Source organism: Lagenorhynchus albirostris, chromosome 15 (assembly GCF_949774975.1).
Source record: "Lagenorhynchus albirostris chromosome 15, mLagAlb1.1, whole genome shotgun sequence".
Classification (NCBI taxonomy): Eukaryota; Metazoa; Chordata; class Mammalia; order Artiodactyla; family Delphinidae; genus Lagenorhynchus; species Lagenorhynchus albirostris.
In genome coordinates, this window is record NC_083109.1 from 18,007,448 (window position 1) to 18,024,545 (window position 17,098).

The following is a 17,098-nucleotide window of genomic DNA, read 5'->3' on the forward strand; positions in this document are numbered from 1 at the left end:
GAGACAGAAATCCACGGGAGGATGGGGTGATCAGAGAGGACCTCCAGGAGGAGGAGGCATTTAAGCAGACAGTGAAGGATGAGAAAGAGCCAGCCAAGGGAAGAGCAGGAGAAATATTATCCCAGGAAGAGGGAAAGAACCATGCAGAGTCTGGAGGGGAAAGAAGATCTTGACATGTTCTAGGCCTGTGGTTCTCAGCTGGGGGTGACTGTCCCACAGGGACATTTACCAGTGTCTAGACAGTTGTCAAAACCATAGCTGCCATTTTCTAAAAGTAACATCATTAATGAACCAAGTGGCCACAGGCCTGAGGATGCAAAAACACCAGGGACTTCGGTGCTCTGAGTACTGTGCCCTTGGGGATTGACAGGTCCTTGTGAGTGCCAAAGCAGGCACATGCAGGGTGCCCTTCCTGCATGCACGGTGCTGGCAGGACACACTGTTTGCTTCCAACACTGCCCCCTCCAACCCCTGGGCTCCTAAAGGCCCATATCTGCAGACTCAGATGAAGAGCCAGGAGGGAAGGACGCCCCTCAGCTACAAGGTACATTGCTGTGATCTTAGGCTGGGTTCCTTAGAAGCAGAGCCTGAGACAAGGTTTCCCTTATACGTGGTGTATCAAGGGAGAGCTCCCAGAGAAACTTGTAAGACAGCAAGAGAAGCTGGAGAGGAAAGAGGAAGGGGCAGGGCAATTCAGAGTCTCTGGCAAGGTCTAGCCTAGGCCTGACCCATGGGGGCCTCTGGAGCGTAAACACACCGCAGAGGTGCCCGCTTGCTGTACTCAGTCCACTGACTGGCTGCGGACCAGCCGCTGCGGGGTAACCTCCAGGGTGGGCCACAGCTCCTGAGGACACTTCTCCAGAAAAGGGGGCACGTGTGAGTCACTAGCAGCCAGCACTCCTGCAGTTGAGGCCTGGAACGTAGTGCCACGAACACCAGCCTCTGCGATTGGTGCTGGGCACGAGCTGGGTGACTGGGGACCCAGACTCTGAGCCAAGGGGAGGCCTTGGGGAACTGCAGCCCACCCAGTGTGTTGAGGAGTCGTAGTCGTTTCTCAGGCTGTCTTTTTGTCTTTCTTTCAATCACCAGGGAAGCTATTACCCATAGGAAGACACCCTTCAAGGTCTCCACGGGCCTCGGAGGATTAACTCAACTTAGCCAGCCTCTCCACAGGTGCTCAGCAAACACTGCCTGGGTTATCAGCTCAGAATCAGTTCCTGGGGACCCAGAAATAATAAACAGGAAGCGTTGTCTGTCCCTTGAAGAGAACACAGTCCCACCAGGAAGAGAGGACCCTTGATAAACAGTTGCAGTGCAGGTGGTGTGGGCTTGAACGAGGGCTTCCAGGGGCTGAGTTGATTTGGAGGGTGGGGTGAAAAACTCTGAGTATTCTCGAAGCTGTTTTATCTTCTACTTCAGTTCTTCTGTCAGCGCTTTAACCCCAGCCTTTGTTCACTCCTGCCCAGACCCTGCAGCTGCCTCCTGACGGCGCTTCTGCCTCTAGTCTTGCCCCCAGTCTTAGTTTAGGTTTCTAGGAAGCAGAGCCTGAGGTAGGGATTTGGGTGCCCTTGATGATGTGTTGAGGAAGAACCCAGGGGAGAAGGGGGGTGAGGGAGGCAGTACAGGGCGGGGAAGGAGCTGAGCAAGGATGTGGCCTGGTCCCACAGGGAGATCTGGGGCATGAGTTACACCACAAGAGTTGGGCCCATCTTGAGGCAAAGGGTTCTTTGGCACATCCATGAGAGTAACCCATTATCCTGGTTTGCCCAGGACCACCCTGGCTTTAGCACTGAAAATCCCATGTCCTGGGAAACCCCTCAGCCCTGGGCAAACTGACAAAATCGGTTGGTCACTGAATGCCAGCTGCCCATCCCCCACTCCCAAAGGAGGTGGTTCCTGTTCAGCTGAGAGCAACTCTCTGAAGAAGGGGTAATTTTTAGCTGTCCACAGCCAAGGTCAGGGTAGCTGGGGATGGGGGCACTGGCCCAGGAAAGGGGACCTGGCGCCCTCTACACAGCCCACCAACACCCCCCCCAAATCCTTCCTCCACGTAGCGGCTAGTGTGATCCTTCCAAGATGCCCATCTGGTGATGCGTTTCCTCTTCTGTGCAACCATCTGGGCAGCCTCCTTATAGCTCCCCGATGACTCTGGGATAAACCCCAAAGGCCTTAAAGTGGGATACAAAGCCTTGCAGCATTCAGTACCCGCCCAGCCTCCCGCCCACCCCCACCCCCCGCCCCATCCCACTGTCCGTCATTGCCTGTCTTCCACTCTTCTCTGGAATTGCCCTGGGCTGTTCGTGATTCTTTTCACATACTCTGCTAAGTCCTGTCCCCAGGCCTTTGCCCCAACTGCCTCTCTGCCTAGGAATCCCTCCATCCTTCCACTGGGTAATACTTAGCCTCAGTGTATCATACGATTAGGAGGACAGACTGTGGAGCCAGACAGCTAGGCTTTAGACTGTAACTTTACAACTTACTAGTTGTGTGACCTTGGGCATGTTCCTTAGCCTTGCTTAGCCTCACTTCCTCATCCCTAAAATGGAGATGATAATATGAGGATTGATATGGGATTAAATTAATTAATACATTGAAGAAGTCAGAAGAGTGACAGGCACATAGTCGATGCTTAATAAACGTTAGCTATTATTTTCATTATTGATATGTTTCAAGACTCAGGTCAGGCATCCCCTCCTTCAGGAAGCCTTCTCTGATTTCTCCTCTCCCTAATGGGATTAGCTGACACTCCTTTATGCACTTTAATGGAATTAAAGGTCCACTTAGGGGCCTGCCTCCCCCACTGGACCATGAGCTGTTCCAGGGACAGGGACTTGGCCTTTATTTCCACCTTCCTAGTGCCTAGCACAAGGCTAGGCACAGGTAACCCTCGGTGAATATCTTTTAACTGAAAAAATGAACCATCGAACACTCTTCCTATTCAGCGCCTCTAGTATCTGCAGGAGATTGCTAGGTAGAGAAAGGTAGGTAGGGGCAGTGCATAAGCAAAGGCTCAGAGGCATAACCTGACCATAGACTAGTCAAGAACTGCCATTTGGCCTGGAGCATGTCTGTGTGGAGGGTGCAGGGAGGGGAAGGGGAACGATGGGAGCTCCAGGCCCCACCACCCCCATCAGTCAGAGAAGCTCTGCTTTTGTTTGTTTCATATTTTATCATTCTAAATGAGAATCTAATTAATAAAGAAGTCTGCCTTTTTAATTTTGAAAGTCCTGGAGAGTATCATAGACCAGACTGGAGAACTGAAGGACACCAGTCCTCAATCAGTGAAAGTCCTTGTATTCCCCTGGAAACAACTCGAACTTGGAGTTGAAGTCTAACATTTTTCTGAATCTGTTCTGCTGAATATAAGTCCTATAAAAACACTTATCAAAAGAGGGTCCCCTGGGCAAACAGTGTGAATGTTATAAGCCCCCTTGGGAATTCAGCATGTATGTTAGCACAGTAAAGGCTCTGAGAAGTCCTGCAGTAGAACCATCAGTTTCACTTTATTTACTTCCGAAGTTCCCAGATGTAAGAGATGCAGAATCACTCTGCGCAGTAACACCTATTAACCCTTTGAGGGCCTTGCCCTCCCTGACAGCAGGGAAGCTGGACCCTAAGTGCTCATGGCCTCGTGGCTCCCCATGGGTGCTGGGCAGGGTGGCTGGGGGCAGCAGCTGGAGGAACAGAGGGCCGTTCTCTCCTCAGAAAGGCTACCATGAGATCCGGGAGCTCCGCCTCTTCCACTTCACCAGCTGGCCCGACCACGGCGTCCCCTGCTATGCCACCGGCCTCCTCGGCTTTGTCCGCCAGGTCAAGTTCCTCAATCCCCCAGAAGCTGGGCCCATAGTGGTCCACTGCAGGTAAGTGAAAGGCTCCGCCCTAAACAAGGAGGCCTTTGCAGCTCTGCTCTCTTGGTGAGGGGGGTACTCTCTTGTCCAGTGGCCTTTATTCTTTGCCTGTGTCCCCTCTTCCCAGCCCTTTCTGATGAGACCAGGGTCCTAAGTCTAACAACAATAATACTAATAGTAGCAGTAGCAGTTGTTATTATTGCTGTTGCCCTGAAACAGTAAAGACCCTGAGGACGTGGGCTTGGCACTGACAGCGTCTGCTACACATGCACTTCACCTGCATTACTTCATTTACTTCTCACCCAACCTTGAGAGGTGGCCATTATTGTCATTCCCATTTTACAGATGAGAAAACCGAAGCGCTAAGAAGGTAGATACTGTGCTCGGGTCACACAGGTGTGAAATGGCAGAGCCAGGATATTTAACATGATTTTCTCCAGACGCTCGCCTTTAGCGTGGCGGCAGGGTGCCCCCGCGGAAGTGTGCTTCTCTTCATTTCTCTTATTTTAAAAATCAATTGCTGGCCTGCGGGGTCCTTTGTAGAGAGTAAATGGACAGTGTCAGGTTTTAGCTTATTATGGAGAAGGGATATTTTCAGCTCTGACCCAGAAAGTCACACTGGGAGTGATGAGCACATCTTGGAATCCTCCTAAACGGAGATGAAGTATCATGTCAGGGGCATTAGGAATTGGAGGAGGGTGGATGTCCAGACCTGAAGGCCAACTAGCATGCTCACTTCCTCCCCCGCCAGCGCCTCTCTTTTCCAGTGTGACCTTGGGCCTGGTCCATCTTTTCAGACCCCGCATGCTCTTAACTGCAGGTTATCTCTGCCCTGGCAGTGTCCACGTCAGGCAAGGTCTTGAGCCAAGTCAAGGAGAGACACCATAAGCTGTAGGTGTCTCAGAGCCACCCCCTTCTCACACAGCACCCATTTACCTTCGCCACAACAGCGAGGTGTGAATTAGAAACCCCATTTCACAGATGAGTCCATTGAAGATGAGGAGGCCATACGGATCGCCCCGTGGGCTCTCTAAGCATTCCGCATATAGTCTCTGCTTTACATCTCATGACAATTCGAGGACAATAAAATGTTCACCCCAAGTCCCATATCCCAGAGAGCAGCCAGAGCAGGGGTAAGGAAGAAAGGGAGATAATGGCAAGCATTTATCAGGCCCTCCTTGCATGACGCCCCTGTGTCTGTGTCTCCGTACCAAGTCACCCTGACACACCTGAGCGGAGTGGTGCCCCCTCCTGAGGCTGTCCTGAAGATTAAGTGGGTTGGCCAACATATACTAGGTACCTAAGAGAATTCCAGACATATAGTAAGCACTTAAAAATATTATATACTGTTCTCTGCCTCTCGATGCTGTCCCCCTCCCCAGACTGTTAATCCTTCAGGACAGGAACCATGTCTGACTTATCTTCACATCCCCACTCCCGAGCCCACCATCTAGTGCTCAGTAAATAGCTGGTGACTACAGGTAGCAAACATTTATAATAGATGGCCATGTAACCAGGCACGGGGCTAAGCAATTTGTGTGCATTGTGCTTTTTCAGCATAATTTCATGCAATTCACGTGTACTGTGCTATTAATGCTATTGTCATCAGCCTCATTTTATGGAAGAGGGTATTGAAACCCAGAGAGATTGAGTCATTCACCCAAGGTCACACAGCTAGTCAGTGGTCGAGCCAGGGTTTGATCCCAGGGGTCTGACCCCAAATGGCATGTGCTTAATTGCTCTGTGAGGCTGAAATAAACGGATCAATCCTCCCAAGAACCCTGTAGGGAAGAGTGTCACGTGTGAGAAAACTGAGGCTTACAGACACCAGGCAGCTTGTCCACTAGTGGTGGATCCAAGATTCAAAATCAAGTCGGGCTGCTGCTTTCTCCTAAAACAGGTCGAGGATGAGACTTGGGAGAAGACGTGGACGAGTGGCTCTTTGGGTTCCCTCCTAGACCCTGAGGCCCAGCCTGATTGGGGGTCCCTTTTGGGGGTTTTGATTTGGGGGGAGGCATTCTGGGGCAAGTACAAGGCAGATTTTACTCAATTCAAACCATGAAATTTTACCAAGATCAAAGACTTGCCAGGTGATGGAGGATGGATTTCCAAGGGTTTACTCTCCAGACCATTGTGGGTGTCGGTTGGTCCACTGCCTGTCCTCCTTGGATTTATGGTCATTCAACATTGCTTTCTTTCCTGGTCCATCGCCCTTCCTCTTTTCGTTTCCTTTTATTTTCGCATTGTCAAGCAAAGACACTTGTTTGCATGAGGGAAATGAAAACGCAGTGGAGATGGGCCTCCTGGCAGTCTGGCCTTCACTTCCAAAACTATATGCATTTAAAGCAAATGCCCTATTTGTCTCTCGTTCGGTGCTATGATTTTGGAACCCACTGATCTCGGAAGGTCTGGCCATGGCCCATGGGGTCTCATTGAGTTCTTTTGCTCTTTTGTACTTGGCCTGAGATTTTCCGAAAGGAAGCCACCAGCGGTCAGAGTCGAGTATGTATCAGGGGCCTTGATTCCGGAGCCGGGTCTCAGGACCGTCGGCTGCTCTGGTTTACTGATGCTGCTGCCTCATGATCCTGGAAAAGCAGGTGCACGTGGAGACAAACCCAAGGCTTTGGACGTGGTGCTCAGGACTCACTCTCTGTGAGTCCATTGGGACAGCTCAGAGGACCTGGTTTCTGCTGTCTCAGTTACCTCCTCTGATCTCTCTTGTCTCTCCCTCCTTGCTTCCATCCATCACCCCATTCACTGAAGAAGACAGAAGGAAGGGAGAGATGGAGGGAGGGAAGTGGGGTGGGGAAGACACGTTTCTAGGCATTTCCAGTGTGCCCGGCATATGTAGGTGGATTCTCTTTACCCATCAGATGAGCAAACTGCATGCATCCGTGTTGTCTAAGCGTACATTATCTTATTAAGAGAGGAAGTGTAGGAGCACAAGCTCTGGAGCCAGACTGCCTGGGGAAAAGTCCCAGCTCCACCACTTGCCAGCTGTGTGACCTTGGGCAAGGTCAGCACTCTGTGCCTCCGTTTTCTCACTGTGTAATAGGGTGAGAAACTTCCTAATAACCTCATAGGAGAATGAACAGGTAACACTGCAGAAGCAGTTAGAACAATGTCTGGAACGTTGTCACAGCTAAATAAGTGTTTGTTAAATGAGTACAACAAAAATACGCCAGTCCTGATCAAATAGCCCCCAAAGGCAAGCATTACTCTCCCATTTTACAAAAGAGAGGACTGAGGTTCTAAGTTTAGTCACTAGCTTAGGATCTCCTGGCAGGACTGGGGTTCAGACCTCTGCAGTGTACTGCCTCACTGCGGGGTCCTCAGGGACAGGGCTGAATGGGAGGGGCCTCCCCAGGGCTGCTCCCACCCCAAGGTCCCTAACATGGACCACCGTCCTCTCTTCCAGTGCTGGTGCCGGGAGGACTGGCTGCTTCATCGCCATCGACACCATGCTTGACATGGCCGAGAATGAAGGGGTGGTGGACATCTTCAACTGCGTGCGTGAGCTCCGGGCCCAGAGGGTCAACCTGGTGCAGACGGAGGTGAGTCCTGGGGTGTCAGTTGGCCAAGGAGGAGCATGGTGGGACAGAAAGGCCCATGGGTGGAGACATCCTAGAAAGAGACCTGGGCATGGGAGAAATGGGAGGGAATGGGTACATGGCTTGCTATGGTGAGATCATTGTAGAAGCTAGGACGCCCCTGCCAACCCTGAGGTCCCCCAGTGCAAGGACTCCTACCAGGGAGGAATGTGGTACTGTGTGCCCCATCTCTGAGGGCATCTAAGCAGCAACTGATTGGCAATTTTCAGGTATTCTTTGAATGGTGTCCTTGCCTTGGGTGAAGGAGAAGAGAGAGATAGGGAAGGATTGGCATTGATTGAATGCCTACTGTGTGCCAAGCATCACTTCAGGCACTGCAGGAATGGCTTACTCAGTGAAGTTACTGAGTTCCTGAGCTAGGCGCAGGGGATTCCAAGAGAGATAACTCATCACTCCTGGACTCAAGTGAGAAGCAGACCTCCAGGCACTGCTCTGTCCAGTTGGAGAGCCCAAGATCCGAGGGACATGGGAGGGGTTCATCTTTATTCTTGAGTACCTACTATGTGCCAGGCGTCACTCCAGGTCTTTTGTATTCAGGGTATTGTTTCTACTCCTTACAACAACCCTATGGGGGAGCTCCTGCTAGTGCCCCCATTTTATAGATCAGGAAACTGAGAAATGGTGTCCCCAAAGCCTCATATAGCCAGACAGTGGTAGAACTTGGGTCCATGTGACCCCATGTCCCACGTGCTTTCCCCTGAACCACACTGTCTCACAAGGAAGCCTTTTCTGCCTCTCCTACGCCTGGAAGCCATGGTTTGCTACTCCTATAACGAGCCCATCTTCTGGTTCTAGTGAGGCTGTAGGTGCCCGGGCAGCGGAGCTGGGGCAGATAAAGAGCTGTGTCCATCATCAGCCCTGCAAAGAGATATCACCCAAGGCTTTGGGCCTGGCCAGTCACTGCGGGCTCTGCAGGCAGTTCCCTCACTTACAGGCCCACACACCTGGGACCCTGCTCCAGGCTCCAAGCCAACTCCCACAGGCCGGTCTGCAGGCTTCCGGTGAGGCTGCTACAGCTGAGAGGCTGCCTTGTCTGTTCCTGGGTTCATGCATGTGGAAGGCAGGCTCACTGCCTGGCGTTATGCACATCGTGGTCCTCGCTCTCTGGTGGGGGAGACAGGCGTTCAAATAGATCACCACAATGCCTCTAGATAAACAGTTTATATAAAGAGATGGGCCAAGTTCTGCAGGAGAATAGTCGCTCAACAAACGTTTGTTAATGAGCGACTGGAACAGCAACAACTCCTGCCTGGTGGATTTGGAGAAGACTCTCCCAGGGGAATGAGACATTGAAGGCGTAGAGAAGGGGGGGGATGGTGTCCAGGACGAGAGCAGCAAAGAGCTGGGATGGCGGAGGGGGTGATGCACACTTCAGGAGCAGAGCCTGAGACAAGGAGTCGAGGGCAAGTGGTTTCCTTGGTTGGAACAAATGGCTGTGTCCCAAGACACACTGGTTGGCAAGTGGGGAAATGAGAGAGGGGACGGAAGGAAGTCAAGCCTGTCGACACTGTGAAAGTATTTTACAGGCTGTTTGACACAGTGGACGGCTGGAGCCCAGTCCTGCCGGAGGAGCTCTGAGATGGTGTGGAGTGTCTCTTCCAGATTTCCCACCCGAGAGAAGGAACGTAGGCATTTATCCCCAGGTCTCCATCTTGCATTGCTTGAGGCCTCCTTCCCACGGCATTAACTCTTTGGCCCTGCTGGGGATAAAGGCCCTCAGCCTGAATCTCAGGGATTTGCAGGAAGCAGCCTTCAGCAGTGAAAGGCGAAAGCTGACGGGCCACGGGCAGGACACCACGGGCACCTGCTACCACATGTCCAGGAGTTTCTAATTTTTATCAGTGACCCTGCTGTTCAGTCTTACACAGGGAGCAAAACTCAGCACAGCTCAGACAGTCACCAAGAAACACGGCAACTCGGCCCTTCGGGTTATAGGATAGAAAGCAGTGATTCTGCAACATGAATCCTGCCCATATGAACCATGCCCGTCCTTCACAGCCACAGGCTGAAATGTGGACAAGAAGCTCCCGGGCCACCCTTCTTACCCAGCACCCTGTTCCCTCTCGCCTCGGCTCTGCAGGAGCAGTATGTGTTTGTGCACGACGCCATCCTGGAAGCGTGTCTCTGCGGCAACACGGCCATCCCGGTATGCGAGTTCCGCTCTCTCTACTACAATATCAGCAGGCTGGACCCCCAGACCAACTCCAGCCAAATCAAAGACGAATTTCAGGTACGAGCACATCCCAGGCTTCATGACCCAGCCAACTTCAGTGCCACTGAGCACAGCCCTGGGGCTTTCCTTGCAAGAATGGCTATGTATATATCCTTCCAGCGTCTGCAGCTCCAGACGGCTGAGAAGGAATTCCAGAACAGAAAATGCACACCACGAGCAACTGCTCACCAATCAGTGACTGCTGACACTTGTTTTTTTTAACTATGAATATGTTTTGGAACTGAGGTCTTATTTAATTCTAGTCCAGGTTGTATGTGGAGACAAGTTTATAGACACAGGTGTGAATTTCAAGCGCCTCAGTCCCTGCAGGGACTCAGGTCTTCTCAATATTTCTGTACAATTGGAGTGTGTCCTAGATCCTCACAATTCAAGGTGGGGTCTCGAGACCGGCAGCGTTGGCTTCACCTGGGAGCTTGTTAGATGTGCAGAATCTTGGGTCCCACTGGACCTACTGAATGAGAGCCTGTGATTTAACAATATCTCCGGGTGATTTAAATGCACATTAAACTCCGAGAAGCATCACCTGAGGGCACAGCTCAGGCAGAACAGATCTGCCCCCTTGGAGCCCATGTAGCCGGAATGGTGGCAGCTTTGGTCTGGAGGCCTAGACTTGAATCACTGAGTAAGGCAAAACCAGAGTCCAGCCCACTGTCCTGAGGTCAGTGCCAGGGTCCTATTTTGGGCAACAGGAGCTGTGAACAGGCAGGAGGAAGCAAAGAAGCTTCAGGACCAGAAGGGCCAATGCAGGTCCATGGTTCCACGGGCAGATACCCCAGCCAGGTCAATGGCTTAGTCCTCCTTCGAACAAATAGACTTTATTGATTCGGAGTAGAGACCAAGGGCTGAATGGGGGAAGGATGGAGGACACGGACCCCTGGTGGTTGCACGTAGCATCTAGCCTGTTGGCTGGGGCAGTTCAGCTCTAGCCCCACACTTGCAAGACTTACTCTGCAGAACACAAGCCCTGAATTTTTCAGACAAACTAGAGCTTGCTCTCTGGGGGTCTCTCACTCATCCTGGGCGTCTCATCCAAGCATCCTTCCTTCCATTCTCAAACCGCTTTCTCTCTGAGAGGCGCGCTGGTAAAATCATTTCTTTCATTCCGTGGCACTTTAAAAGTGACTTTTAAATCCCTAATTTAAAAGTCATTAGGGATTCCCTGCCCCCACTCCCCACCTTATGACCTCCTGGCTGGCCCACCATTTCATGCAGGATGGCTGAGAGGAGTAACTCAGCTCAGATGATTGGCAGGTGTTCAGAGCCTGTGTCTGAGCCCGCATGAGTGTGTGCCGTCCCGGCAGCCGTGGCCCTGTGGTGGTGTCCCACAGCCCCTGGTGGAGGCTCTCAGCCCCCAGGGCCTGGAGCAGCCAGCAGGAGATGACAGAATGTCACCACGGAAGAGAACAGTCCTGGGAAAAGGACCGGAGGGACAGGCTTGGAGGATGAAGGGAGTTTGAACATTGCTGCCTCCTCTGTTCAGGGCAACCATCTAAGCAGTACCTGCCTATCTGCCCTTGACCCCATAGACCCTCAACATCGTGACTCCTCGCGTCCGGCCCGAGGACTGCAGCATCGGTCTCCTGCCCCGGAACCATGATAAGAATCGGAGCATGGATGTCCTGCCTCTGGACCGCTGCCTGCCCTTCCTCATCTCGGTGGATGGAGAATCTAGCAACTACATCAATGCGGCACTGATGGATGTAAGCAGAGCCCTGCCACGAAAAGCTCCTGGCTGGCATTCCAGGGAAAAGCTTCTCCCCGAGGGGGAGGTGGCTGGAGCCCAGGGCCTTGACATCCCCCTGCCCAAGCCAGCCTCTCCTTCTGATCTTTTTGGCCCACAAGACCTTTCTCCCCCTGAAGGCTCTGATCCAGACCTATATACAAGCTGTGCTTTTAGCTCTTTTGCTCCCATAAAGGTCTGAAAGAATAAACCAAAAGCTTAACGTGGGTCCCCTGACACCACAGTGAGGCTACAGGCCTGACCAGTCCCCCTTCCTGCTATGTACAGAGCTGACTCTCAGCCTTAAGTTCAGTTCAGAAAACATTCTACATGCCAGCCACGTTCCTACTGTTCTCTTAGGGGCACCGTCTCCTGCTTTCTCAGCATCAAGTCCAAGAAGCGCACACCTCCCTTGACCTGGTTTGGGATTAGGGGGTCATGTTCCTACCCCAGGGGGTCCATGCTCCTGACTTGTATGCTTCTGCCCTGGGTCCTCCAGCTACTGCCAGGTATCATCCCTCCACTTCCAGGATGTGAGATGTTTGCAGCTGGAAGGAACCGTGCATCATCCAGTCTCATCCATGCACTTCCCAGCAAAGGAAACTGAGGCCAGAGAAAGAGACTCACTCAGAGATACCCAGAGAGCTAGTGACTTACTCTAGAATTTATTCCTTGAGCCTCCCCTCAGTTCACTTGATTCAGTAAGATGCAGACATCTTTCCTCCCAAGACTTGGGACCGAGAACACCATTGCTTGACTGGGGAAGAGCCCTTCCAGGTCCCTCTCCCCACCTATACCTGAAGGTCAAGTCCATCCAGCCCACGTGAACCTCCCATCTTACCTGGAACAGGAAGGAACATGGGGTACTGTCCGCTGGGGTCAAGGCCAACTACCTCTCTGACCACTAATCCTCTTGAAATTTATCCCCAAGCATCCTAAGTGTTTGTTAGAGGCAGAGGGGTGACAGGAAGTCAGTGCTGACAGGAAGGCAGTGCCTATCTCAGCTTTGTGGGCGCCTGCCCTAGCCTCTGCCCACAGGGTGCCCAAGTCCTCCATGGAAACCCTGGCTCTGGGTCCAGAAGCAGGGAGTCTTGTCCTGGTCAGATCAAATAGCTGGATGTGGAGGGAAGACTGCAGGCTTTAGCTTGGAGTCTTCCAACGTCAATGGGTGCACGTATGCATGCGTGCGTGCACACACACGTGTGTGGTGAGAGATGGGGCCTGGGGTTGCACCCACACTTCCAAGTTCCTTCCAGCGTTGTCTCCCCCTTGTCCCAACTCCCCCTCCTTTCCTTCCTCATCCAAGGATCAAACACGCTCCTGGCCTCTGCTTAGTATATTAGATGCTGCCTGGAGTCAAATGCCTTCTGCCAAGCTCTGATGCCGACTGTATTCTCTTTGTCCACAGGGCATTTCTCCTGTGAGCCATCACTGGGGTCTTTGCCTTTCTTATTTAAAAAAAAAAAAAAAAAAAAAGTCCTTATCTGTATTCCAGCTCGGTTTGGGCATTATCTGGTAACCATGGCAGCTTTGCTGCTAGCAGAAAAATATGAAGTCCTCTGGGTTAATTTTTAATGTTTCCCTTGGTAAAGGATGATGTTATCCATGAAATGGATTGCCAGCTGATCCCTGAAACCCGGCAGGAGCACAGATCTCGAACATATTTTCAGATAAGGCTTTGTCAGGTATGCTGGCCTAATAGAGCATTTATCACAGAGACAGGGAAAATGGAAAGAAAACTAACATTCACTGAGTGTCGGGCAGTATGTCAGATCCTGAACATAGACTATCCCATTCTGCATTTGGATATGATTATTCCCGTTTTCTGGATGAGGTACTGAGGGTCAGAGAATTTCCATGACTGTCTCCAGGTCAACGCTCTCAGAAAGGGTGGAGCCAGGGTCTGAACCCCAAGCCTTTTGACTCTTAAAGCCTAGATTTTTTTCCATGTCTGGAAATGTCTGCAGACCAGCTTCTGCCACTAGAGTCTGGCTTTTGGGGGAACTCAACATTCTGTTCTCCTAGATTCTTCCTCTGACCATTCCACTGGCAGGAGAAGACCCTTCGAAGACAAGACCCCCTAGTGCATCTGTGGCATCCACAGTTGCAAGGCATTTTCTTTGCCATCAGGACACCAAGAAATAAGAGCAATGGCAGGTGCTTTAGGTATTCTATTTGGCAGTCTTTTGCCAGAGACTTTTCCTGGTTTGAATGGGCAAACTCTTCTTCCCTCCCCATCCTTCTGCTGCCCTGTGACTCCACCGGAAACAGGCATGAACGATCACTCAAGAAAACTTGTTGAGAATATGAGTCATTTCTCAGGTTTTACAAACCACTAATGAAGCGGAGATGCTCCCCAGTCTTTCCAAATACCTTCTCACAGGTACTGTAATAAGTAGCGCCCAGTTGAAGCTTCAGATGTGGTCCAGACTCACACAGGCCATTTTCTCTGGGCCTCAGCTCCCCACCTGTAACGTGGGACTGAGTTTATTCAGTTGTTTGCTGGACCTGTACTGGGCGTCTAGTGTGCCGGCCATGATGCTAGTGCCAAGGACGAAGAACCGAGTCAGGGATGGTCCCGCCCTGCCAGCGGGCTCACAGCTGGGTTCTTACTTGCTGCACTTTCCACGTGCATATCTTTTCAATCTGTACCACAGCCATCCCTTTGGAGTTATGAATCCCATCTTCCAGTTGAAGAACCTGAGATTTGGAGAGATCTAATAACTTTCCAGTGCTCAGCACTGATTTAAAAAAAGTCACTCTATAAATGAGCTTGAATGAGTGAATGAATGAATGAACGATTGGGCGGATAGATGGATGGATGGATGGATGAATGACTTATAACGTACAACTGGCAAAGCTGGGTTTGAACCCAGGTCTGCCTGACTCTAAAACCTGAGCACCTTCACTGCCCCATTGGCTCACAGGACACAGTGCCCACCTTCTGCCAGACCAGCTCAGCCCGCATTCCAGCCTTGGGGCAGGAGTGAAGCGCTTGCACTATGAGCCCCTCCAGGAGGCTCTCTGCCTCGGGCTGAGCCAACCCCTCCTCCACCATCGTGGGCACAGGGACACAAAATATCCCCCTTTTATCCCAAGAGGTGCCTTGGCCGGCAGAGTAGCAAATCTGCATCCAGGATCTTCCATTTCATATTGTAATGAGGACTGTTTGCTGAGCTCCAAGTCATAAATAATTTATTGGATAATCCCCATCCGAGTGACACCTTGCTAATGAAATGTCTTAGTCTGGAGGAGAATGAGTTCATTATGAGAAGGTCCCCTTTGCCACCAGGGCACCCTGAGATAAGAACGGGCAGTTGCTTTGTGTAATCTATTTGGCAGACCCAGGGCGCCTCTGGCAGCCAACTCATCATCATCAGAACATCGCTGGTGGGTGTATATTTCATGAAGCCCGTGTCGTTCTTTTGTCAGAGCCACAAGCAGCCTGCCGCGTTCGTGGTCACACAACACCCTCTACCCAACACCGTGGCGGACTTCTGGAGGCTGGTGTTCGATTATAACTGCTCCTCTGTGGTGATGCTGAATGAGCTGGACACTGCCCAGGTAGGAGGAGGCCTGGCCCAGCACTAGGTGCTCAGGTGTGTTCGAGCAGCCGTGCCCAAGAGTTGGAGGGACAGCCCTCTGCTCCCTCTGCCCAACCCAGCTGCCCTCTGGTGGGCACTGTCTGCCAGTGAGCACCAAGCCAAGCCCATTCAGCTTCCAGCTGAGGCCAGGGAGTCCCGTGCCAGGCCCTGCCACCCCCCACCCCCGGTCCTCCCAGGTCCAGCAATGACTCCCCCTGTCTGTGAGCTTCATCCAGCCCCCTCACTGCCCAGGACCAGAGTCTGCTGCTCCATCCCCCAGACACTGGTTAGGGTATTGCTCCTAATCATGCAGGGCTCACAGAGAAGGCTCCTCCCCCAGCGCTGAGCATCTCCAGCCGTGCAGCACAGCCTGATACCCGGCCACGCTCAGCCACTCTCCCCGCTCCGTGATGCAGCCAGACTAACAGAGCCTGGGGCTTGAACCACTGACCCTTTGCCCACTGATCACCCCGCCGAGGCCTGGCTTTACCACAGGTGACCCTTGTGTCCCAGCAGGCCGTGCCTTAGCTCCTCTGCCTGTGACATTTCCAAGCATCAGGTGCCTACAGCATATTGGTCAGGCCACAGGACACGTGTCATGGGGCAGCTTCTGGGGCTCACACCCCTGTGGCAGGGCAGCTGTTCCTGGGTGGAGGCGGTGATGATGGCCTTGTAGGGTTTTGGAAAGCCATCCCATCACTGTCTCGAAGGAAACCCAGAGTAACTCAGAGGATTCCCTTGTGAGCACTGGCCTTGGGCAGGCCTTGTGTGGGAAGCAGAAAACTGGGTCTGAGCTGTAGCCTCAGCCCTCCAGGAGCTCACACTCCTGCTACAGAGACAGATGAGCAAATTGTCCCCACCTCGTGTGGCAGCACTATAATAGAGGTCAGCCGCGAAGTGCTGTGCTGGCCGGGAACGGAGAGCAATTACTTCTGCCCAGAGGGTGAGGGAAGACTTCAGAAAGGTGACTTTGGCCCGGAAGAAGGCAGCAGACATCTGGCGTCTGGGGGATGAAGTTGCTGGGTAAGTCTCTCCAGGCAGAGGGAACAGCAGGGGCAAAGGCCCGCGGGGGTCACTGTGTCGGCTCATCTGCAGGACAGCTTCGGTGGCAGTGGGGCTGGGGGGATGTCAGGAGGAGAAGAGGGTGGTGATGCTGGACGATACAGCCGGGCCAGCTGGCAGAGGGCCGCCCGTGCCGGGCTAAGGGGTTTGGGTCTTGGTCCGCAGTATGGTAAATATTAGACTTTTACTCTTGGTAGCAAAAGAATCCTTTCTGGGAATGAAAGCTTTCGTGCAAGCCCAGCCTTTGAAACAGTGAAGCAGGAGGTGGGGTCGGGAGCTCCACCCACGCTAGTCTTTGGGCTCTTCCTGGTGCCCCTTCCTGGGAGAGTCAGCCGCTCTGGGCACTTTGGCGGAACCCCTGGTGTTCTAGGAGCGCAGGTAGAAAGCCCTTGCTGTGCAGGGAGGAGAGACACGCGGAGCTGAAGTGGGGGTGTGGCAGAGTCAGAACTCCTGATAGGAAACGGTCTGGTGAAGAATCTGGAAACAGGAGAGAGTGGAGGTCCGCAGATTTAGGGAGCAGTTGGATGTGGGAGGTGAATGAGAAGTCACGGATGGTGACGGGTTCTCGTGTGGACAGTCAGGCATCTGGGATGCGACCGGCCGAGGTGGGAAAGGCAGGCGAGGAGTGTGAGAGGCAGCAGGAGGTTTGGGAAGGCAAGGAGAGGAGCAGGTCACAGCTGACGCCTGAACAAAGCGCGAGTCAGGGGCGCCAGGCATCCATGCAGTCAGACGTTCGCTTATAATCTGTACTCGGCCCTCCATGTACGGGGCGCCTCTGTGTACAAGGCTGTTCCGTATTCGCCGTTACTCCGTATCCGCGGTTCCCCCATATCCGCAATTCTGTGTCCCACGGATTCAACCAACCGCAGATCCTGTAGTACTATATTATTTACTATCGAAAAAAATCTGCATATAAATGGACCCGCACAGTTGAGACCCGTGTTGTTCAAGGATCAACAGGTAGTAGGGCAGGGGTCCCCAACCCTCTGGCCACGGACCCCTGCTAGGGACCAGGCCGCACAGCAGGAGGTGAGTGGCGG

The 17,098-nt window shown here is 52.5% G+C and overlaps 1 protein-coding gene across 2 annotated transcripts in view; it reads left to right on the forward strand.

Annotated features, from left to right (window-relative positions):
• Positions 1 to 17,098, forward strand: part of PTPRT (protein tyrosine phosphatase receptor type T) — a 1,083,394-nt gene that overhangs the window by 1,044,361 nt on the left and 21,935 nt on the right. For both annotated transcript variants that reach the window (XM_060122182.1, XM_060122183.1), the window contains 5 exons: positions 3,706 to 3,860; positions 7,267 to 7,402; positions 9,540 to 9,689; positions 11,219 to 11,392; positions 14,845 to 14,976. In XM_060122182.1, the coding sequence (XP_059978165.1) occupies positions 3,706 to 3,860; positions 7,267 to 7,402; positions 9,540 to 9,689; positions 11,219 to 11,392; positions 14,845 to 14,976 (747 nt within the window). The remainder of the gene's footprint in view (positions 1 to 3,705; positions 3,861 to 7,266; positions 7,403 to 9,539; positions 9,690 to 11,218; positions 11,393 to 14,844; positions 14,977 to 17,098) is intronic.